The 25,314-nt window shown below is 44.4% G+C and overlaps 1 protein-coding gene across 17 annotated transcripts in view; it reads left to right on the top strand.

Moving 5' to 3' along the window:
- ZMAT4 (zinc finger matrin-type 4) overlaps positions 1-25,314 on the top strand; it is a 200,688-nt gene that overhangs the window by 119,329 nt on the left and 56,045 nt on the right. For 12 of the 17 annotated variants that reach the window (XR_010598663.1, XM_065584733.1, XM_065584736.1 and 9 more), the window contains exons 4-5: positions 13,106-13,262; positions 19,188-19,247. Coding sequence is in view for 15 of the 17 variants with exons in the window: in XM_065584733.1 (XP_065440805.1) it covers positions 13,106-13,262; positions 19,188-19,247 (217 nt within the window). In the remaining 2 variants the exon portion in view is untranslated. The remainder of the gene's footprint in view (positions 1-13,105; positions 13,263-19,187; positions 19,248-25,314) is intronic. The other 5 variants (XR_010598664.1, XM_065584740.1, XM_065584739.1 and 2 more) reach the window with 1 other exon arrangement.

The following is a 25,314-nucleotide window of genomic DNA, read 5'->3' as shown; positions in this document are numbered from 1 at the left end:
TCACCCTTGCTGATGTGAGGCGTACATCCTGGAAGGGGCAGATTGCCTTTCCCTAAGCAAGATGTCACCTCTGCAGAGCATCTAAACTCCCCTGGCCTGCATTCCTTCCTAAACCCAGCCTCTGGCAAGGCAGTCCATTGGAACGTTGCCAAAACCCCCGACTGGCTTATTAATAGCATTTGTCCAGGTCGTCTTGATATACAAGGAATGTTATTTTACCAGTTGGTTACACAATGCTATCATCTTCATGTCACTCAACCAATGATGAAAGGAACCTAGATTAGGTACCTATAATCCATCTGTTTACATACAGAACCATCTCTCAACAAAGTGACAAAAGGAATAATTACCCCTCAGGGTTAGAGCAAGGCTCTGAGCATCTGGACACTTTTGTGCAGGGAATTTACCCTGAGGGAAGAAATAAGGAAGGCAATGCTACTGACAAAATGCTGCAGACTTGTATATTTAATTAATAATACTTTAGCCAAAACATTTCCCCTACTGTTGGTGCTTATTAGCATTATAAACATAAGAAAAAATGGATTGAGGGAATTAACAGGGAAGGTGTGTTTGCATTATGCATGGATGTTGAGACTTTCAAAGCCAACTAGGGATTTAGCGATGCAACTCCCATTTGAAATTAATGGGAGCTGTGTGACTGAATTCCCCAGTAGGCTTTGAAACTCTCAACCAGAAACTTTAGTGGCCAGTAGAAAAAAGAGGAATAGTTTGAGTGATCTGAGAATCAGTGAAAAAGAAAGAGCTGACGTTGTGAATACAGTATAAGTAAGATGCATAGGTCTGAGGCTTTTTTTTTTTATAAACTGCGCACCATTCATAAAAGCAGGTTGAAATGAAACAATGTCACTGAAGCACAGAGGCAAGGTGGGTGAGGTACTGTCTTTTATTGGACACCATATCACCCATGGGCAAACACTTTTCACAAAATGTTCACTCCATATCTTGTCTCTCAGTCCTCATCCTCAAAGCAAAACTGCACAACGCCATCAAAAGATGAGCCTGGAAACTTAAATTCATAACTTTGCTAGACGCTAAAAATCGTGGTCTTAATAAAGACACCGGAATTATGGTTTATTACAACAATCTGTAACCCACTAAGCCCCCTTTTTTTTGTCCTGTGACTGCAGAGGTGTTAATGGACCACTTTTGGCCCTTCAGAATATGTGTTAACTACTTGTGCTAAACTATCTTTTTCACCTCAGCTGTGACACTTTAATATTTTCTCCAGGCCTGAAGCTCTGTGTGGCTCAAAAGCTTCTCTTTCACCAACAGAAGTTAGTCCGATAAAAGATATTACCTCACCCACCTTGTGTCTCTAATATGCTGAGACCAACACGGCTACAACAACACTGCAAACAAATTAAAGCATAGGGCAAACACACATGCACACAGACCCAGGTTCATAAACACCTCAGTATATAAGGTTGTCAGACAAGAGCTCAGGTGGTGGTGGTTTATGTATTGCAGCCACTGATGATCAATGAATTCTGAGCATTTTTCACTGTGCGTTTGATTTTCAAGTACTTCCTCTTTGAAGACATGTAAAATATCTTGAATCCCATTTCACAGAAGTGTGAGTTGCACTCAGAGTAGAAAATATACTTCTGTGGGATTTCCCCCAGGGGCTACAACTGATTTAGATTAATTAAGGAAAAAATCAGCAAAGGAATGAAAATTAGGCTATGTCCACACGAGCACTTTTGTCGGCAAAAAACTTTTGTCCATCAGGGGTGTGAAAAAAAACACACACACCCCCGACTGACATCAGTTTCACTGACAAAAGCTCTGGTGTGGACAGCGCTATGTTGGAGGGAGATACTCTCCCTCCGATATAGCTACCGCCAATCATTGGGGGTGACAGGAGAGCTCTCTCCCATTGGCATAGAGCGGCTGCACAGGAGACCTTACAACAGCGGAGCTGCAGGGGTACAGCTGTGCTGTAGTAAGGTCTGTAGTGTAGACACAGTCCTTTTTCCAATGGCTCTTTGTGATGAAAAGGAACATGATAGATAGACTAGGTGTGAGCTGCACAAACACTTTGCTGTTCCCTGCTGCTGTCATTCCTCTGACCTAATCCACAAGTGTTTGGATGGATGGTGAACATTTCTAGTGTTGAAAATTGACCTGCTTTTTTTGCTGTTGTAGCGGGTTGTGACAAAATGCACATGCTGCTGTCTTACTGACTGTAGATGGAAACATAGTCATTTACAGTAGGTTTCCAGCATCCCAAGTTTCCCTACAGCACAAACTTAAATATTCTAGCAAAACCACCAGCACTGCATGGCAAACATATTGCAAGGAGGAATTAATCATCTGAATTTAATCAGTGCATAATGCCAGTAGGTCTGGATAGAACTGCATGGCTATTGAAAATGGCTGATTTATATTTTGGTAACGCTTTGCTTGACAAGAGGTGAGCTAGAAGCTAGGCTAGCAAGATGTGTTGTGTGGAGGGGCATGCTGGGTGGGACAGAAATGGAAAGGTCTCCTATTAAACCCTTTTCGAAAAGCCCTGGGATCCCTATTTAGGTTAATTAATAAACCCTGCACACTCTCATGCCTTTAACAATACTATTAATGGGTCATTGTGGTGTACTGGCAGAAGTAAATATTTCTGCCAGGCGAGAGAACTACACCCAGTGGTAACATCACAACTTAAAAATAACTCTGTTATTGAACGCTTCCATCAGACTCTTTCTTCTGTTAATGCTGTTCCAGTACTGTGCACCTTGGAGCAGCACAAGATCATCTAGATTGGAGATGGAAAAATCGTATTTGGCTACAGTTGCTGTAAAGTATCCTCCTGCAGGATTGTCCCCGATAGTATTAAATATCAAAAAGTGGAACTAGAATGGTGTATAGGTCTTGCTCTGGCCCTTTGCACCAGTGTGAATGTCACACTAGACGTTTAAAAATTGGGGATAATAATAAACACTTCCATGTAGTTCTATCACGATTATGCTCCACAGCATAAAGGAAACAGAGTTTAGTCGTGGGGACTGGCTGTCCCTTGTTTTGGCATACAAGAAGAGTGGTGGTGCATCCAAATAAAATGCTATTGTTGGGCTTTTCTTTGGCAATGTTAGAGTGGGATTGAAGTAGGGCAGGCAGTGGGACCTTGGTCACCACCTTGACGGTGCTGCTATATTAGGAGTTCTGTAATAAAAGAAGATAAGGACAGAGGTTGAAACCTTCCTCCTTTTTAATGAACCCATCCAACACACTCCACAGGACAGAAATTGCTAAAATCCAGACCGTTTCACTGCAGCTCATAAGTGAGACTCTTGTCAATGATGAGTATGTACCATCCGCTGTAGGAACAGTAGGGTAAAGAAGTGAACAATGCTGTCTCCAGATGGCTCACTGCTAGAGGGATTTTTACTGTGGGTTGGGGGCCAAACCTGACCAGCTTGCAGAGTGAATGAGCCTAGATAATAAATGCACATACACTGCTAATCTGAGAAAACACACACATTTAGAAAACAGCATATTCAAGGGGGCAATTGGTCAAGTTGCCTCCAGGAGCAGGCTAAAGCTGTAAGTCTTTTGAGTTCTAATCAGACAGTCTTCATTTTAAATAAATGAAAAGATTGCATTATAGTCCATGCAGATCACAGTCAAGCAATGTTGTTTTCTTTAGGAATACTAATAAGTGGCTTTAGTATATTTCATGCCTCGTTCAGATCTTTTATTGTCAAACAGCCTTATTTATCTGTCTCTCTCCTGCTCCATGTGTTTGAACTGTTCGTGTCTTGGCTCCCAACATTTCAGTGATCTAGATAGCAACCATTAGTTTTTGTCAAAGTATCAGTTTCTGTATAATCACAGGGAATGAAAATACCACTTAATGCAAGAGAGAGACCTAAGCCCATGAGGTGTCTGGAGAACTTGGCACACATCCCCTAACATATTACTGCATTGGCAGCATTGCCTAATGATTCATGGGGTGAAAGAATACACGTTTGCATATGGCTTGATTCTGGGCACCCTGTTTTGTTATGACTTCACTGTGAACAGCTGTGCATGCATACTTGCAGGAACACAGGGTAGCTGGAAGAGACGTGTGGTTTAAACAATGGCTTTCTACTGATTTCAGGTGGGATAAACAAAAGTAAGAGGCAGATTCCCTGGCTGTTGGAAAGCTTTTGCTCCAAATAGGGCCAGAGAAGAGTTCTGATCCTATTTAGGCACTTCAATAAGCAGCCAACCCAGCATGCTGAGCTCTTCTGAAAATCTGTCCAACCGTGCACAGCTCTAAATGCACTCATCACGTTTCCTTGTGGTGCTGACTCAAATATCCATTATGACTAATACTCACGACAAATGCAGCCCTTTCGCCCTGTTTGTAAATTGTCGACAATGAGCCCAATAGCTATGAAAGTGTTTGTTGTTTAGCCTTTGGTGTTTTTTGGGAACTTTTTTCTCCACCCATTCACCAGTACTGATAGACAATTATTTCCTACCCTCAACTCACATGATATTGGCTCTGCTCCCTGCTGTTAAACCTACTGTCTCCTTTAAATACACTGAAGAGAAATTGTGTGTGTGTGAAATATCAATTGAGAGACCGACAAATCAGAGTAGGTGAGTACTGCACTTGAAAAGTGATGCAGCAATAATGCCAGTTGGGACACGTTGTCTGTGGGGGCTTCAGGTGCAGCCTGCTAAGAACCATAGGACCAAAAAATAATAATTAAAAAAAAGGTGTTCAGAGATATCCTGGTGATCAGTGCCTGAATAAGAAACAAGATGGATAGAGATGGATGTTTGGGAACTGTTAAATGCTTAATTCTCACAGTTTATAAGCAGAAGATTCTCCAGCACAGATGTCTAGCAAAGTTATGAATTTAAGTTTCCAGGTTCGTCTTTTATAATGGTAAACATTCAGAGCGCCCTAAAGCCTATATGGCAGTTGAGGAATGCTAGTATTCCTAAACTGCCATGCAATCTGACTGGCCCTCAGCACTAGCTGGTGCCCCACATGCCCAGATGTGTGAAACTGGTGACTGGAGGGATCACCACGTGGAAAGTAAAGGGAATGGCTTAATCTGGGAAGCTAGCCAATATATGTAAAGAAATGGAAAAGCTGGACATCACAATAATGGGACTAAGTGAGATGCTCTGGAGAGGTCAAGATGACTTTTTGTCATAAGCATTATGAGTGGCAAAGAATACAGAGTTATTAGTGCAGGTGGATGGCAAAGTAGGAAAGGAATAGTAATTATAGTAGCTAGAAGGATCGAATAAGTGAATCTATCTGAACAGTAATGATAATTGTGATAAAAGCACATCCAAAAGATATTATTGAACTGCAGATTCTGATGATGTCCAACAGTTCTGTGAAAACATTGAAGAAGCAATGGAAATGAGTGATGGGAAAAGAAAGACAGAGTGGTAATTCTTATGGGAGACTGGAACACAAAAGTAGAAAGGGGTAGGATATCTGTGACAGTTGGCACATTGGGCCTTAATGGAACAAATGCTAGAGGAGAAAGATTTATGGAATTTTGTGAGAAAGATGACCTCATTATCTGCAATACTCGTGTTGAAGAGAACCTATTGCAATCAACCATAGTTATAGAAATGGTGTTAGGAAGGTTAAGGTTATGCCAAGTGCAAATTGTGAATCAGATTATAGATTGGTATTGATGAGACTGAATATCAAACTGAAAAAATTTACGGAAAGCCAAACACTATCTAGGTTGGAACCTTGAAGCTCTGAGGAATCAGGAGATACAAAGTCATTACCAAGAAGAAGTGTTGCATATCATTCGTGAAAACAAAGATCCAGTGACTTGAGAACATCTGAAAGATGCTATCAGAGAAGCTGCAGATAAATGTATGGGAAGACGTTACTAGCTAAGAAAACCCCCTGGATACCAGATGAAATTATTGTTCTGATGGATAAAAGAAGGTAAGTAAAAGCACAAAGATCAATAACAGAAAGAGAGGAATATTGAAGACTAAATAGAATGATAAAGAATAAATGCAGATTAGCAAAGTCCGAATGGTTGAATGAGAAATGTCAAGACTTTGGACAATTAGATAAAGAGAAGGAACAAGTGAGGTATCAAAAGGTAAGAAACTTTAATTACAGAAAAAAGGTGATCGATACGACACTTAAGGACAAAAATGGGCAATATTTGATGGATCCTAAAGACAAGAATGAGAGATAGGGAGAATATATCAAGGAACTATGTGGTGGTAGGCCTGAAAAATCTCAATTTAGAGATCAGTCAAGTAAACCTGCCAATAATGGATGAAGAAATCAAGGCAGCAGTGACTTCTGAATGGAAAAGTGCTAGATTGTGCTTGCATACTGGCTGAATTGTTAAGAAGTATAGAGGATGAAGGCTTGAAAGCCCTGTCAGAGGTAACTCTGACCCCACTCTATCCAAGTCCCCCCAAAAAGAACACTTCTGCAGTCTTTACAATTCATAATCAGCCTGTTATCACATGACTCTCCGATATTTTTGCAAGTTGTTCAAGACTGAATATCCGGAAAGATTGATAAGAAAATAAGCGAAAAACAATATAGCTTCAAACATAGAAAAGGCATACCATTATGAACTTGAAGCTCATATTAGAAAGATCAGTTGAAATGAGGAAAACAATATATTTGTGTTCATTGACTTCCAAAAAGCATTTGCCAGAATTCACAATTCCAAATTGCTTCATTTATTACGATCTGTAGGGATTGATGGATACAAACTCCAAGTAATAAAACAATTATTCTGGAATCAGAAGGTGATTATAATGGGAGATGAAAATGAAAATCTAATAGAGATCAAGAGAGGAGTGAGATAAGGTTGTATAATGTCACTAATTCAACATTTATAGTGAGTGATTAATCGAAAAAACAGAAGACTGTATTAAGATGAATGGAAAATGGGTGAATAACATTCACTATGCAGATGACACTGTTGTCGTCTGATTCAGAAGATGGTCTGATGAAGTTAGTGGAGATTATATATCCTCTAGTGTTGAATGTGGACAAGACAAAATTATGGTGGTATGCAAGGATCTTGGGAAAACATGCAAGATTCCAATGAACAACATAGCTGTACAGCAAGTGAGAAATTATTGCTACTTAAGAAGCATCATTACAGAAGATGGAAGATTGGGTGCTGAAATCAGAACCAGAACAGGGAGAGTGAAAGAGACATTTTGGAAGTATAAATATTTGATTAGAAGTGACACAAAACTGAAGACTAAATTCTGACTCGTAAATTTACATTTGATCTATGTTAAATTATGGCTGTGAAACATGGACATTCAAACAAAGAAACTACAATCCTTCAAAGTACAGTGTTATAGAAAAATTCTGAAAGTATCACGGAGAGACCATGTAATCAGCACAAAAGTATTGGAGATGACTGGAACTCAGCAAACACAAATCAGCCCTCGAGGAGCAAGCCTCTCTGTTACACTGCCCCTACCAAAAAAATCCTTAGTCACCCCAGGGCAAGATCTAGCTGAGGGAGTACTATTTTTTCTCCCCTTCCCCAGAGCTGGCCATCTCCATATACCTTGAGAAGGAGATGGAGCTACACACGCTGTCCTTGTTTGCCCAATGCTCATCGTCTGGGTGCCCACCTCCTGGCAGGCATCATCTGGGTTCCCACTTCATGTCCCTTTAGAACCTTTATTTCTTCCATCGCCCCTTTCCAGTCTGCTTTTCTGATGGCCTCTCTGACTCTCCATTCCTCAGGCTTCTGTCCAAGAGAAACTGTTTTCTCTCTCTCTCTCTCCCGAGCTCCCTTCCTCTCTGTCACCCGAACTGAAGGCTGTCCCTCTCATCCACCAGCATATCAGTTTGCCACTCCAAGCCCTGCTTCCCATGGCTGGCTCATCCCTCTCTTGTAGGGCCGGCTGCTTGCTGTCCTTCAGAGAAGCCATTTGCCTCTGGTACTTTTTCTCTCTAATCAGCTTTGTGTTCATTGACTTGTCAGATGTAGGAGGTGCTGCCGTAATGGCGGCATCAATGTTTGTGCTCCTCCCTTCATGCAAGGTTTCCCAACTCCTGGTCACCTATTTCCTTTCCAGCACAGTGTCCTTTTTTGACATCCCTAGCTTGGTCTGCTCCCCAGCCCTAAGAGTGACTCTGTGCGTCACCACACTGCTTATTCCTCTCACCTCAGGCACTCGGGAATGAGAAACCTCGGAGAGGGTAAAAGGAGCAACCACCACCATCCCCCGCAACAGGAACGAAAGCAATTTTTTTCAATGTTTGCTTTGGACCTGGCGTAGTCCCCCATTAGGCTATTATGCTGTATTGATGCTTCCATAATCAAGGCAAGGGGAACTGGCTGCAGCAGTAATGGGCAGATTGCTGGGGCGGGGGAAACGCTTGGGGGATGAGGGATATAAGGAAAGAGGAGCGTTGAATGCAGCGAATGGACGAGATCTCCACAAGGTTAGATTGTCTCTCGGTCCTGCAGGAATTTCAGCAGTTTGTATTTACAATGCGTTTTTATAATCTCACAAATCTTCTTGATGTGGCTTCCTAATTATTCATTAGGCCTTCTGGATGCACTTGTCCTACAGAACTTTACCGGCTCAGAGCAATAGGGGCCCAGCACATGTGTGCATTTCACTGTGATGTGTGTGTGTGGGGGTATTTATTTATTTTAAAGAGCACACTGAAAAAAAATCACATTACTGGGAGAAATTATCACTTATATGCTAAAAGGTGGCCAGAAGCACATTTTTGTTTTAATGGGTTCTATTCAGCAAAAATTAAATTTGCATGGCTGCTGGCCATGGAAACACAGCTTGCATCTGTAGGTTGAGAGAGACGGTGAGCTGAATCAGAACTGATTATAGATCATTAGCAGTAACTTATGGAGCATTCACCCTTGTGGAGCAGTATTGGCGCTCATATTGTTTGTAGGTGAGCCCATTGGAGGGAGATGCAGTTATACACATTTTTTCCAACTGTGGCATTCCATCCAATAGGCAGCATGGCTTCTGTACATTGTGTGACACTGCCCAGTTACACCACTATAGAGCATTACTTCAGAGATGATCTCTACGCCAGATAATCAGCAGCCAGGATCCACCACACTTCCAACGTGCTCATATTTCACGCAGCCCAGGGTCCTGTACAGCTCTTAGGACCTGAGGGCTGCAGTAGTCCTCTGGATGCGTAGCAGAATAACTCTCTGTCCGTTAGAAAATATATCACCCAACATGATGGAGTCTTCTGCTTGTCTGAAACACCCATTTTCCTGAAATGTTATGGTGTACCCCAGAATCTGTTTTTCCTCAATTTTAGGGGACACCCAAGTTCATGAAAATACAGAGGTTACCAACTCTGGAAAAAATAATGGAAATGCTATGCATGCATGGGGATCTCCTATGCAAGAGCAAGTGACTTGTAGTCTGGGTGTCAGAATCACGTGGTGGTTGCCACAGCACTCACAAGGCATCATCCTTGCATCAATATGTTTCATTCCATAGACACCCCACCCCTGACCCCTCTGGGCAGAGCAGCTGATCGCAGTTTGAGAACCCATTGTATTAGAAGAAGTAGGGTTACCATATTTTGTGCCTCCCAAAGGAGGACACTCCATGGGGCCCGGCCCTGCCCCCAGCCCCGCCCCTGCCCCAACTCCGCCCCCTCCCCTGCTTCCCGCGAACATTTGAGTCGCGGGAAGCCTGAAGCAGGTAAGGGGGAGTGTGGGGGGAGGAGGCGCGGCCCAGGCTGGCCCCGGCCCTGGGGTGCCGGGCCCAGGCCCAGCCGACCACCCCCGGCCCGCCCAGCACTGCGGTCCCCGGCCCCTGGGCCCCCGGCCGAGCACCCCCGGCCCCCGGCACCGCACCGCCGGTCCCGAGCCCGGCCCCCGTCCCCGCCGGGCCGTCCCCGCCGGCCCGGCCCCCGAGTCCCCAGCCCGGCCCCGGCGGAGCCCCCGAGCCCCCGGCTTGGCCCCGCCGGCCCGGCCCTGGAGCCCCCGGCCAGGCACCGCACCGCCGGCCCAGCCCCGGAGCCCCCGGAGCCCCCGGCCTGGCCAGGCACTGCACCGCCGGCCCGGCCCCCAAGCTCCCGGCCCGGCCCCGCTCCGCCGGCCCGGCCCGGCCCCCGAGCCCCCGGCCCGGCCCCCGAGCACCCGCATGGCCGGCCCGGCATGTCCCGATTTTCCCGGACATGTCCGGCTTTTTGGGCTTTCCCCCCGGACGGGGATTTGGAGCCCAAAAAGCCGGACATGTCCGGGAAAATCCGGACGTATGGTAACCCTAGAAGAAGAGTCTCTGGCAGCATCAGTTTCCTAGGCATGTTTTTCACTACCACATGCAAAAAGCCCATCTCTTTGTGGGTATCTCTTTTCATATCCGAGTAGTCACCAGGCAGAGTTCAAAAGTTCATCTTCCACAAGGGAAGAAGCAGAAAGTAGCAGATTTTTCCTGGCTGGTGGTTCGGTCTGCTGGGCAAGTTTTGTTGCAGTTATTCCAGTCTTTAGTAGGTGCCATTAGGCTGCTTTTGCCTTCAGGTTTATCTCGTTAGCAGCTGGTAGTAGATAATTGCTGCAAGATAGGAGTCTTGTTCTACAGTATGTGTCAACAGATGAAATGGTGGGGATGGTCCGACACTCTTTGCAGGAATTCTCTCTGCAAATGCCAACCAGAATGGGAGCTCAAAATTCCCAGACATGATTAATAGTGGACTATAAATGTTTGTTTATCATGCCACATTATTATTTAATATTTTTCAAGCACACCACAAGCCAGGAGAATCACTGTCCCTCATAATAGGATCCTTCCTCTCCAATCTTAGACTTTTGAGCAGTAAAATACTTATCAATGTTGGCATTTAAAGTATCATCATTGAGCATCTGAGTTAGCCCCCATTTAGATGAATGGGGCAGTTTATGACTCAGAGCTGTTTTTTCTGGCTCTCTGCAAACTTGAGCAGGCATCACTCCATTGGTCCCACTCTGATCACATTAGTGTGGGTTTCTTTGCAGCCACAAGACTAGAGAGTTCTTAAAAAAGAAAAAAAAGAAAAAACGCTGAGATGCTGTAGGACAAATGAGAGGCCTGTCTGTGAACCCCTGACTAGGCCCTGGCACCTCCCTAAAGCACCTTTTAGAATATAAGTGCTGTATGGGCCTGCTGGGCTTGTTACCCATGGCCCATGCACTGAATAAAGCTCTCCGGGAAGAGTCAGGGGAGTTAGTGATGTGTTGTGCTGGCCAATGGTGCAGTCAGTTAGATTCAGTCAGGATCTAAAGAGGGTGGGAATGATTCTTTGCACTAGGGCGCACTGGGGTTTTTGGAAGGGAAATGGCCAAGGAGGTGTTGTGTTGTTGTTTCTGAATGACCAATAAGCCAAACCCCAGGAAAGGAATGTATTTGGCCACTAACTCAGGCTCGTCATGGTCTGTTGAGAATGGGGGTGGGAGGACTCACATTGCCAGATCCTAGTTCCTGAATTTCCCCGTCTGTTTAATAACTAAGAGTTTGCCTTTAGTGCACCTGGCAAGAGCAGAGAAATTGTTCTGGTGCATCTCAGATATTATTCCCAGCATCGGGTTAGTTAAGGAAACTGGCCTAGGTCTAGCCTGTCCAGTAGGGGGCCCTACAGAAGGCAGGCTTCACTTTTAGTCCAGCCTGAATTATCAATTTACTAATCTCTGATTGATAATTGAGACCCTGTCTGATCTCTGGTACTGTACAGACTGTAATGAGAGTAATCAGGGGTTGCTTTGCTGGCAGTGCCAGACCCACTGCTGCAGAAGTGGCTGGCCATCCATCTGATTGTTCAGTACTCATTTTATTTTTAAAGCCATCGTTTCCCCATCCCCTCTCTGGCTTGTGCCTGAAATGCCTGGCACCCTGCGCCGCAGCATTAAAACAGAGGAGATTTAAAATTACAATGAACCTTCCAATGATTTTCAAACAGATGATCTGAGGGGCTTTGTGCATTGCTGGGGAGGCTGGGCAGAAACCAAGCCTAGCCACTGGCAGGAGAGAGTCCTCATAAACACAGACCAAACAAGGAACCATCAGCAAAAGGAGCCTGGGGAGATAGCACTCAGCCTTCCTGCAGGTGGTGTTCTCCTGTCTGCAGTAGGCCTCCCCTTGGACACCCATGCAAAGAGAAAGGCAAGGGGAACTAAATGTAACCCTTTTAGTTCCCCTGCACCCAGCCACAAGCTCTAGCACACCAAAGAAAGGGGGGCAATAATCTAAACATTTAGGCTGTGATTTCCAGAGATGCCTGTGAGAGTGAAGTGCCCATATCCCATTGGAATGTGGTGGCATGGCTCTGATGAAACCCCCCAACCTGGTTGGTTTTTGGGCCCCCATCCTCTAAAGAGGGGCCTGTCCTATTCTAGCTGCTCCTTGGCACATTTTAAAAATTGTTATAAAAGAGACTATCCTTTTGACCAATAAGCAACATCTGTTATAACAACCCAGGTGTCTGATTTCCCAATCCCCTATAGCCAGTGAAAGCAAATATGGGGCGAGCAACAAAGGGAACCTCTTGAGGGGTCATATGAAAGTATGCGGGGGAATGAGCCCTGATAACTGGCAGGGAGCGAGTTACACCCCATGAGGCTTACCACAGCAAAGGAGCAACAGGGAGAGCCCCAAAGCAACTGGCATCAGAGCACATACCTGTTCATAATCATCAGCGTCTCCTTTCTTTGAGGCCACAGTTGGATAGGGCTGAGGTGATGAACAGATTCCATCCATGTCCTTTCTGAGCCACCATTTGAGCCTGCTAAGGGGTTGCCTGAATGGTTTTATATACCATGTAATACCACAGTCTCCTTAGACATCCAAGGCCTCAAGCCTACTGGGACTCTGATTAAAGCAGGCTATGTGCTGTCATCCATTCCAGGAACACTCGGGGGCAGGGAGCATCAGCAGTGGAGAGTAATTCATTAAGCAGAATTAATGCTTGGGCCGCAAACAGGGGGCGCATTTCAGATAGCGAAGGGAGGGAAAAGCCCCTTTGGATTTCTGGGGTGGTTGTGGCTTTGCAGTGACATCACAGAACTGGATTTCACTCTTCCCTTTCTCTACGAAGGTCTGTCCAGTTTTACTTGACATCTCTCTCTCTTTTGTCTCCATCCAGGGCAGTGATGCCGACGCAGTGGACAAGAACAAATGCTGCACGCTATGTAACATGTCCTTCACCTCGGCAGTGGTGGCCGAATCACATTACCAAGGCAAAATCCATGCCAAAAGGTTAAAACTGTTGCTAGGTGAACAGCCAGCACTAAAGGCCACAGGTAGGTCCAAAGACAATGAATATGAGGAGACATTAAAAAGCAGAATCTTCTGTCCATTCAGATTTATGATTATTCACTGCACCAAAGCAGGATTGGGGGGCATTGCAGCTCTAATGACTCTGCCGATTCAGAAAGTAAAGGGATAGCTAACTAATAAAGATCAGCAGAAACAGCTATTCATTTTTCTTGCTGTCATAATAACCTTTACAAAAAAACCTGCTGATGCCATTATTGCCTGTGTGGTTCACACAGATTAGTAGTTTATCAGGCAGCATTGGCTGTTATCTCTGCTTCCATGTTTCTGAAAATCATCTGTACATTGGAAGACAATGTCTCCTCCAGGCATGTATAACCAATGTCAAGACTCACTTTCATTATCAGAAATTACTTGACAACTCAGCTAATATGTTTAATAACCCCTTATAGTTACTGCACAGGGCAGAATATAATCTGCTCTCACTGTAGAGGAAAATCTAGACATTAAAACATTTTGGATCATTGGCCTCTTGATTTTTGCCTACATGGCATTCATGCCATTCTCTGCAGTAATTCCACTAATGCAGGCCCATTAACTTTTACATTTAAAAAAGACAAATGTTGGAATCAGATAATTTAGCCATCTTGTTCTTTGACTATCCATAAAATCCTTTCAACTTCTAACATTCTGTGAACCTGAACTTCCACTGCAGTTCAATCTGGACAGAGGATACTTGATACTAAACGGACATTAAAATTGGGCTGTAATCCTACAGATAGGTGCAATGTATTTCACTGTTACTACCAGTAACTACTACTTCCTTTAGAAAGGAATTTAAATTTAGCTGTGCATTTTATATCCCCGTCTAATGAGTCGAGTGTAAATCGTAGGTATAATTAAATAAGGTTTTTCTTGCTTTACAGACTGTAGATGGTGAAGTATAAACTAGCACTTGTCTTTTATCCTCTTCCTTGTTGTGCTTAAGAATTGTCACTCCCTTTACCTGGGGGAATAGCAGGGAATCGCTTTAAACCATGGCTTACTCATTGTTTTAATTAAAGAATATTTTCCTGAAGGGAATCATTACAGGTCATCATCAATTAAATTACAGACATATAATAGAAACAGTGGGCATTTGGTGACCAATTGGTGCAGCTTTGTCAGAAGACACTATGGGTAAAAATTTCAAAAGCACCTAAGTGGCTCCAGAAACTAAGTCCAATTCATTTTCAATAGGACTTAGGCTCCTAAGTAATTTAAGTGCTTTTGAAAAATTTGCCCTAAGTGGTTTGGGACCTGTAGTGGGGCGGTTGCCCCACTCCTGAAGAACAGGGATTAAAAGCAGCCAAGCTAGGCTGATTGGGGAAACAGCCACAGGTGTGGCTTTCTTAATCAGGCCACAGCTGACCTGGATAAAAGGGCTGTGGGGCCAGGAGACAAGGGAGTCTCACTCTAGCCCTGGAGTGGGAAGGGCTAGCTGCCTGGGAGCAAAGTACCTGAGGCAGAGCAGTGCTGGGGAAGGGCAAAGGCCTTGTTGAAGGCCTATGAAGATACTGGGGCTGCAGAGGGGCAGCCTGGTGATAGGCAAAGGCAGTAGGTCCTACCCCCTTGCTGATGATGAGTGGCCATTACAAACTGCAATCTGCCCCAGGGAAAGAGGGCAGTAGCCAGTGAGGCAAGGTGGGTTTAGAAGGTTGGGGGTTCCCCTGGGAGGGGAGACCCAGAGCGGGGGTTCTGCGGAGGCACATGGGGCTCTGAGGCAAGCGAGACATCGGCCAGAAGAGGGTGTTCCGAGTGCTGGACAAGCTAATTTCCAAGAAGACCAGCAAGAGGCGCTGCACCGGTGAATCGTCACTTCACTACAGGACCCAAATATGGGACCTCAGACTGGGCATGGAAGTTATTTGCAACCTTGTTATGTTTCTGCCCAACCTTTGGGTGCTGCGGTGCCCACGGCTTCTAACCCCTTACCAATGCTAAGAGAACCAATATGAGATGGCATCATGACTCAATTTAAAGTTGCTTTCTTGCACGGAAGGCCAGTATCATGCCTTTGTCCTCAGGACATGCATCGCAGGTGGACTCAGATTATGGGAAACATTAAGAAAGGCCCCCGTGGAAAGAATACCTTTGTTTATATATTTTAGACTGCAAGAATTTCTTTTTAAAGACCAAACTCCTTCGTAAGGAAAATGTTTGAACTTTCCAAACTTCCCCAAGTTTGTTCTCCAGGATGTAGGCCTGAAGGGCTTGATCCACAGCCCGTTGAGTTCAATGAGCTTTGGATCAAGCCTCAAATGCTTGAGTGAATATCTGTTCTTTGAGCCATGTGGAGTGCTTCACATGTAGGTCAACTGTTCAAATCCATAAGCTGTTTTCTGGCCAATGTGAAATTAGTTATTTATTATTTGTATTCCAGTAGCACCCAGGAGTCCTTGTCATGGACCAGGTCCCCGTTGTGCTAGGCGCTGTACAAACACAGAACAAAAAGACATCCCTTGCCCCAAAGAACGTCCAACTTATGTACAAGACAAGAAACAACAGCTGGAGACAGATGAGCAGAACAAGGAAACAATGTGACAATATTGGTCAGCATGATAGGCTATGGTCTCAGCTCACCAACTGCCTAATCATGATGTCTCTTCCATTCCTAATGAACCATATGTTCGTATAAAAACCTGAAACCCCCACACCCATAAATTAATTGGCCCTAACTAGTCAAGGACTGAATGGACATGGAGACTGACGTTACCTCTCCAGGCTGACGTTGCCTTACCAGAATGGGTTAAGAGGTTGTGTCATGGAAACTTGCAGTGGTATTGTCCATGCTGCATCTCTCCTACGTAAAGAGAAAATATTACCCACAGCACTGTCTCAAGCAATACTGTAAAGAGCCCTGATTTCACGTTGTGTTTTCATTTAATTTTGTTAATCTGAATCAAGTGAGCTGAGACTATACTACATCTGCACCCCTTGCTGCATATCTCTATGTGTAATGAGCTCTTCAGTTGTAGCAATCACTTGGAAAGAATAATTCAAGTATTCATTGAGTCTTCTAGATACTTGATCTGATGAATCTAAGCAATAGGAATATATTAATCAGCAGTGGCCATCCTTCTCCAGGAGTTCTCAAGCACTCCCCTTTAAATACAGCTTTTATGTGGGCTCCCTGCAGAACCAGCTCCACGTAACAGAGGATCTCTCTTATACTCCAGACTGCTGCTTCAAAGATTCTGCTTTCGAGAGTCCTAGGAGTCACGAATAGACAGCTGTGAGTGTGGCAGTTGCTGTGTGTGAAGTAACATCTCAAGGCCTATTTGCCGAAGATTACTCACATTGCATTAACAAATGTGATTTCAGTGCAGGCTTATACAAAAATCTGCTGGTAACTGTGTGCTCTGTGGGGTGGATGGCCCCAAGTTCTAGGGCACAAATACATAACTGAGATTTGTCCCTGGAGTTTTCCTAGAACATCTCCAGGAAGAGCCCCCCAGAGACTTTTTTCTCTATTTTTATGGAAGACTTAAATGGTTGCAGGAAGACTTAACCTATGTGCATCTCAACCTTCCTATTGAAACTGCTACCTCTGACTCTGGTGGTGGAACTGCTGGCTCCAGAAACCTGTATTCTGCTCCTTTCTCTAGACAGTAGGTCCCTTTTATTCAATGGTACTTTGGAGTGTCCTCCAAGGCTGAGAGACTACTCCAGGCTCCAGTGGCTTTTTCCATATATTCTGTCTCAGGATGAATCTTAGTTGAAGTGTTTTGTGAGAGAAAAGAATAAAGCGCAAAATAACATTTAATATTAGGATTATTTTAATCCACTCAGAAGTAAATCATTGGCTGTAACAATTCAAGCAACGATCATTCGTTAAACAAAAGAGCTCAGGCTGCAGATTGAATCAGAGCGTATGCCTATTAGACCAGTGGTTTTCAGCCAGGGGTCTACGCAGGGGGTATGCAGAGGCCTTCCAGGGGTACTCAACTCATCTAGATGAGTGTTCCTCAGCTTGTGTGTTGCAGCCCCCAGGTGGGTCATGGGCCAGGTTTAGGGGAAATTGCAAGTGCAGGGCTGTCATTGGGGATGGCAAGCAGGACAATCGCCTGGGGCCCCATACCACTGGAAGCCCGCAAAGCTAAGTTACATGCTTCAACCCTGCTGCCTGGGGCTTGGGCTTCAGACAAGGCTCACAAGTGAAAAACAAGCTGAGGTATCACACTGAAATGTAAGTACGATATTTATATTCAAATCAATATATTTGATAATTATTTGGTAAAAGTGAGAAAGAAAGAAAGTTTTCAGTAATAGCGTGCTCTGACACTTTTGTATTTTTATGTCTGAATTGAAAGCAAGTAGTTTTTAAGTGAGATGAAACTTGAAATCAGACTCCTGAAAGGGGTACAGTAGCCTGGAAAGGTTGAGAGCCACTGCATTAGACTCTCCACCAAAGAGAGAAGATGAGAATGAATGAATGAAACCCAAGTCCCCCACCCCCACAACTGCACATATCTGCACAGCCCAGTCATTGATTCATGGGGGAAACATCAAATAGAAACCCTTTCAAAGTATAATGTTGTTAAGCAGAGATATAAAAGGTACAATTTTAGAGGTGTTGAGAACCTGCAGGCCCCATTGACTTCAGCTGGCCTTGTAGGGGCCCAGCCTTCACGATGTCAGATTGGTGAGCAGAGCCAGTGCTCTTGCAAGTCTAAAACACCAAGTATTCTCCTTTGGTCACCCGTCTAACTATTATTCAGGCCCAAATCTGCTTAGCCTTAAAAATTCATCAACATTAGCACTCTTCAGACCAGTAAGAGTACTTTTTTATATGCGTCAGTTGCTTCTCCTTCACTTTCATCCTACTGTGACTCAGACTTTCATCCCGGGATGAATATAAACATGGAAAATCAAAAAACTGTGCTGAACAGAACTCTCTCAAGTTTTAAAATGGCAAGTTCTTTAAAGGGCATATAAACAGAGGGGTTAAAAGAGACTGCCACGTTAAACTTCACCCATGAGATTGATGAAATCTTTTTGTCTGCAAAGTTAGGAACTAAGGGGATGGCAATGCACAGTGCAGCACACCATAATATCTGCTGCTATAGGGACTGTCTCTTCTAAAAGCAGTACGTTCAAATGTACTATAGGAACAAAATACCAAGGGAGGTGGTGGAGTCTCCAACTCTGGATGTCTTCAAATCACGACTGGATGCCTGTCTGGTAGATATTTGCTGTAGTCAAACAAAGGTTAATGGGTTCGGTACTGGAATACCTGCATAAAATTCTTTGTCTGTGTTATACAGGAGGTTAGATTGGATGATCACAATGCCTTAACATTTATGAATCTATTCATAATGTTCTAATTCTTTGTTTTAACATGCAGATGTATTGTGTGCACTTGTTCATGCTGGAGTCAGGCGTACTGTGAGACTGAACTTTTAGCATGAAAGTCATTTTTAATTTATAGGACCAAAAAAATTAGAATTCAAAATCTCCACAAACAGGTAAACTGTTCATAGGCCCCTCATTAAGAAATGCTCCAAAAATTATGAAACTTCCCAAAAAAATTTCATTTGAGCTGAAATTAAGCAATCTTACTTTTTGTTCTACTGATAGGGCCATTGTATGTAAATATCTATAATGAGAATTTAATTAGCACTGTTGATATGCTTGAGAGACAAAAGAATTTCTAAACTATATCTGGCTATTCATAAGTCACTTCAGACATAGAGCCACCTCTGGATTGAAGGTAGCAGCTGTTTAAATCATTTAGTAACAACAACAAAGTTTAGAGGCAAAAATGAAGAATAATGTGTGCAACTGAAACGTCAGGGAAATTTACAGAGATTATAATTCTAGAGCTGGTTGAAAACAGCAGAAATTCATCAGTAAAAATAGAATTGAAAAAGTGTGTACTGTTTTACCAAAATCTGAATTTTTTCTACCAGCTCTGCTACCAAAGTCCTGTTCCGCATCGCTCAATGTGAACATGGGCTGGAACACCAAAGGTAATACCCCTGCTCTTGCAAAAATTATCGTGGGAGCTTTAATGATCAGAAGCTCTGTTTGACTTCTTTTCTGAAAGAGAGCTCCCCCAGAAGCATATCTGACCTTTGGGGTCTGTACTGACTCAGAGGGAAAAGTGCCATCTACTATATTCTAACACCCACTTCTAGTCTTTGTTTTTGTCCCCCTCCCATGGACTTCTCCCATCCAAGTACTTGCCCATCTTGATTCTGTGAATCTGACATACCTGAGTCTGAGTACTTTTCCCTGTAAACGAGGTACTGTTAGCACCCAGCTTGTTTTCTTCACTGCTGGGTAACACAGCTGAGAGGGGTTTAGTCCTTTTGCATGGATTTTCATGCTAGATCCAGACTTGTTGTTTGAGCTCTTTATTGAATTAGTAAAGATCTTCTGAATCAGTGTGAAGTTACATAAACCCTCAACTTTGACTAATGTATGCCCTATATAGGTCAAGCACACTTACATGTATAATATTCTCTGCCATAGCAGCTTTATCAGCAAAGGAGGATTATCCTATCCTAGAGGTACTCCTATCTGGTAATCTAGATGCTTTTCTTGATAGCTTTAAATAACGATTACTCATTACACAGCAGTCTTCCTCTCTGACCAGGAGAATAATGCAGATACATTTCAATGTATTCTGCATCTCTGCACAAACTCATATTGTATCCTGGATTTGAGAGCTAACTGCTACTTGATATTCTGGTTTTCCTGTGTACTCAGTATCACAGAAAATTTGGGTTGGTTTTCAATTTCTTTCAGAAATATCATACTTCTGAATTTTATCATCTCAGAGTTAACAAAATGCTGATCTTTTATCCTTTCCCAGTTGGAGCAGTTAGAAGGTTGAGGAGTGATTTGACAATAAGCTTTTTCATTACTGGAAAAAGTGATGTCTCATCACTGTGGTGAAATATTTCTGATCCTTTCCCATTCCTTTTGCTGTGTGATGCTGGCGCCCTCAGAGGCTTCATGTCACCAACACTACTGATGAATTTCTCTAGTCATCTCTAGCATCTTCTGTCAACTTGCATTCAGTCATCAGTGCAAATTATAAAACAGAGAATTGTGGGTAAAATAATAGCTGCTACCCACATTTATTTAAGTGCTGGGACCTGCCATTTCAGGAAGGTGGAAAATGGTACATCAGCACCAGGAGAGTAGGACAGTTGATGATGAATCATCATTTGAGGAAGTGCCATGTCTCTGGAGCAGTGGTTCCACAGCTGTTAGTTAATGTGCAGTATAAGACCTAGCATTGCCATTCTGGGTAAGAAATGATACTACGCAGCAAAATGTCAAAGGTACACATATTTTTAGAGATGCAATAATCTACACACCGCTCCCATCAGGAAACACCATGAACAGCATTTCTTTGGCATTTCACTCCATTGGTGCCTGATTCAGGTTTTCAGTCTCAGATCTGTTGAAAGTGACCGAATAAAATAAATCTCAGAATTTGTTTGTGACTATAAATCCACTCTACAGTCAGGTCAGGGATGTGAAAAATCCACAACCCTGGGCGACGTAGTTATAACCGAACTAATCCCGCGCTCAGACAGCGCGATATTGATGGGAGAGCTTTTCCCGTTGACATAGCTACTGCTTCTTGGGGAGGTGGATTGACTATGCTAATGGGAGAAGCTCTTCCGTCGGCATGGTACAGCAGCGCTGTAGTGCAGGGGCAGGCAAACTTTTTGGACTGAGGGCCGCATCAGGTTTCGTAAATTGTATGGAGAGCCAGTTAGGGGAGGGGGTTGTGGCCCGGCCCCCACCTCCTATCTGCCCCCCCCCCCCCGCCCCATCCAACCACCCCTTCTTCCTGTCCCCTGACTTCCCCGGGAACCCCTGTCCCTGACTGCTCCCTGCCGCCTCATTCAACCCCCCCTCCTTCCTTACTGCCCCCCAGGGACCCTTGCCCCCATTCAACCCCCTGTTTCTCCCCGACTTCTATCCACACCCCTGCCCCTGACCACCGCCCCGAACTCTCCTGCCCTCTAGCCAACCCCCCCGCTCCCTGCCCCCTTACCGCGCTGCCTGGAGCACCAGTGGCTGGCGGCGTTACAGCCGCGCTGCCCAGCTGGAGCCGGGCCACGCTGCCGCCGCCGCCACCACCACACAGCACAGCACAGAACACGGGGTCAGGCCAGGCTCTGCAGCTGCACTGCTCCAGGAGCTCATAGCCCTGCCACCCAGAGCATTGTGACGGAGCGAGTGAGCTGAGGCTGTGGGGGAGGGTGGACAGCAGGGGAGGGGCTGGGGGCTAGTCTCCTGGGCCAGGAGCTTGGGGGCTGGGCAGGATGGTCCCGCGGGCCATAGTTTGCCCACCCCTGCTGTAGTGATTAGTGAAGACAAGCTCTCAGTGTCAACCTTTTCTGTGGAATTTCTTCTTTTCTGAGGGAAACTATATTTCCACAATTCCCTTTTGTAATGGTGCAGCTGAGTGGTTAATTTCTTAGTATTGTTATCCTGAGCTCCTCTTGGATAGGGTGAGGAGTTGGGTGCTTTTGTAAGTAGTCCTATGATTAGCAAGTGTTGTACACAAGAAATAAGTCAAACAGTTGTCCACCAATCACCAGTGTGCTGAAGTGTTTGCTTCACGTCCCTCCTATACCAAAAAAGAATGCAAGACAGACTGTTATAAGCGACGTAACATCTTGCACCAGTAGAATCAGAGTCAAAAGGAAGGAAGAACAGTTTTTTTTTAAAAGTCTGAAATTTTTGCTAGGGTTAATTATTTTCATGCTGCTGCTGAGGGAATGACATTTTGTCCTGTTTCTGGCTAGAAGTTACCGTGTGTCAAAAAGCTAAATTCCCATTTGGAGTGAAGTCAACTTTCATTTATTTCTGTTCAGGGAGATCCTGAGTTCCAGTAGATACGGGATGTATTTCATTAATTGTTGGTTAAATATGGCAATAGTTCAGGCCTAGCTGTAGTTGTAAACGAGGTCTAAGGGCTGCAACTGTACAAAAATAGATTTTGCATTACAAATGCATCACTTAGAGGAGGGCTAATGCTTCACCACTGTGTACCTGGTGAAATCATGAACACCTATGCAAAGTGAGCACAGACTAGTGTAAAACACTGCCGCTAGTGAGAGAGAGGAGTTCTGGTTTGGTAGCTCAGTATGCTCCCTTCACACAGATACAAAGTGCTATTAAAAGTGCAATGTAGAGGGAAATCCCTTGGGCTTCACATCTTTTCCTTATACATCTGAAGCAGCCAATGGCTCTTGGAATGAGTAGAACATTCCACACTGGACTCTTACTAGCATGGAGATTATTGGCTTTGGTAGCAAAGAATACCTGGTGGCTTGAGGGAGTGTGATTGCTGCTTTATCCCTAACTACTAAGATCACTTAATGCAGTGATTCCCAAACTTGGGACACCGCTTGTGTAGGGAAAGCCCCTGGCGGGCCAGGCCGGCTTGTGTACCTGCCATGTCCACAGGTCCGAGGGACGTACCAGACAGTGGGAGCCGCGATTGGCTGGACCTGCGGACACGGCAGGTACACAAACCAGCCCGGCCTGCCAGGGGCTTTCCCTACACAAGCGGCATCCCAAGTTTGGGAAACACTGACTTAATGGAAAAGACAAAGGCCTAATTTTGAGTCCCACTAATGACCTCTCCCCATTAGTTATGTTTTGAGTGGTATGCGCTGCGAATCAGTGAAGGAAGAGTTGATGTGAGACAGGCTCTTACATGCAATCTGGAGTTCACTCTGCCATTTAGCTAACACAGCAGCAAAGGGAATAGTATGCTACAGTCATAATTCTTTAGAGTGTAGCAGACATAAATCCTGAGGACACCACCAGCTATGTGAACTTATGCCACCCCACTCTCCCTCAAGGCAGCAGCTAACATCTAAACAAGGACAAACCTGACCAAAGGAGCCAACATATTTAACTTTATAGCTGGGGCCTAGGCAAGCAGCATGTCCACTATACCACATAACTATAATTCCTGGATCTTGACACGTAATAACTATTGTGACAAAGTTCCTCCTCTATCTTGGTGGGTCCTATGCTTATTGGTGGATTTTCTTGCCTCAGAGATTCACCATGTGGGTTGGGGAACAGCCCAGAGACCTTCCCCTCTGGAAGAACCCACAGTCCAGGTCAATTGGGAGGTTTGGGGGGAAGCTGGACCCACCCTCCACTCTGGGTTCCAGCCCAGGACCCTGTGGACTGCAGCTGTCTATAGTGCCTCCTGTAACAGCTGCATGACAGCTACAACTCCCTGGGCTACTTCCCCATGGCCTCCTCCAAACACCTTCCTTATTCTCACCACAGGACCTTCCTCCTGGTGTCTGATAACGCTTGTGCTCCTCAGTCCTCCAGCAACACACCCTCTCACTCTCAGCTCCTTGCACCTCTTGCTCCCAGCTCCTCACACTCCCACCACAAACTGAAGTGAGCTCCTTTTTAAAACCCAAGTGCCCTGATTAGCCTGCCTTAATTGATTCTAGCAGCTTCTTCTTAATTGGCTCCAGGTGTCCTAATTAGCCTGCCTGCCTTAACTGGTTCTAGCAGGTTCCTGATTACTCTAGTGCAGCCACTGCTCTGGTCACTCAGGGAACAGAAAACTACTCATCCAGTGACCAGTAGATTTGCCCTCTACCAGACTCCTGTAGCCCACTGGTCTGGGTCTGTCACACTATTTATTTATAAGGTGCCAGATGCCCAAATGCTTCTACAGTTATTGCGGATAATCCCAGCGGTCAAAAATAAAGATAAGAATAGAAAGATTTTGTCTGATAAGACTCTAGAGGATAATTCTTATGGCTGAAGCAATTGCAGGTTTTATTCTTGAATTCCCCTTAAAAAAAAAAGTCAGCCACTAACAACTCTCGTGATACAGCGTGTGTATGGGAATAGAGGGGGGAAGGCATGAAACACATCTCTAAAGTTTGGCTGAACTGGAATAATCACCCAGACACCACAATTTACAGCCACGCAGCCATGGGATCTTTGAGACATGCACACACCATCTACTACACCGGAGAGCATCGAATATCAAAATGATGTAAAACTGAATGGGCTTCTGCTTTTGGGTTAGCCTTGCGTGTCATTTAGTCCATTCTCCGTGACTGGGACATAATACGAATAATCAGGGTTTTAGTAGAATATATAGTGTGTGAGTACAGTAAGCAGACAGAGCCATATGTGCAGGAAGGACTTTTTACCTGAACTTTGCACAATGCAGTAAGGAGGAGTTCCAGTGAATGGGGAGCAGCAGATGCTCCAAATTGCACTTGCTTCCCAGCAGGCAGGGCCAGCATGTACTTAGCACTTACTTAAGACTAGACATGGAAATAATTCTTCTGCTCTACTCCGCGCTGATTAGGCCTCAACTGGAGTATTGTGTCCAGTTCTGGGCGTCACATTTCAGGAACAATGTGGACAAATTGGAAAAAGTCCAGAGAAGAGCAACAAAAATGATTAAAGGTCTAGAAAACATGACCTAGGAGGAAATATTGAAAAAATTGGGTTTGTTTAGTCTGGAGATGAGTAGACTGAGAGGGGACATGATAACAGTTTTCAAGTACATAAAAGGTTGTTACAAGGAGGAGGGAGAAAAAATGTTGTTCTTAACCTCTGAGGATAGGACAAGAAGCAATAGGCTTAAATTGCAGCAGGGGCGGTTTAGGTTGGACTTTAGGAAAAACTTCCTAACTGTCAGGGTGGTTAAGCACTGGAATAAATTGCCAAGAAAGGTGGTGGAATCTCCATCATTGGGGATTTTTAAGAGCAGGTTAGACAAACACCTGTCAGGGATGGTCTATATAGTACTTAGTCCTGCCTTGAGTGCTGGGGACTCTCAAGGTCCCTTCCAGTTCTATGATTCTATGTTCAAAGCACTGGACAGTTGTTGACACTGATTATTAAGAGTAGGGGAGGATTGTGAGCTGGTAAACTATTAGTATTGGCAATAATACACAAGGAAAGCTACACTTGATTTAATTACAATTCCACACAAAAATACTGCATTAAAGGAACCTTACGCATATTAGGCAATCCATTTCCTGATTTTTGATTGCTTCACTT

This window comes from Chrysemys picta, chromosome 2, assembly GCF_011386835.1.
Source record: "Chrysemys picta bellii isolate R12L10 chromosome 2, ASM1138683v2, whole genome shotgun sequence".
Lineage (NCBI taxonomy): Eukaryota > Metazoa > Chordata > Testudines > Emydidae > Chrysemys > Chrysemys picta.
Note: the sequence above shows the minus strand (reverse complement) of the source record. Positions and strands in the feature narration are given on the sequence as shown.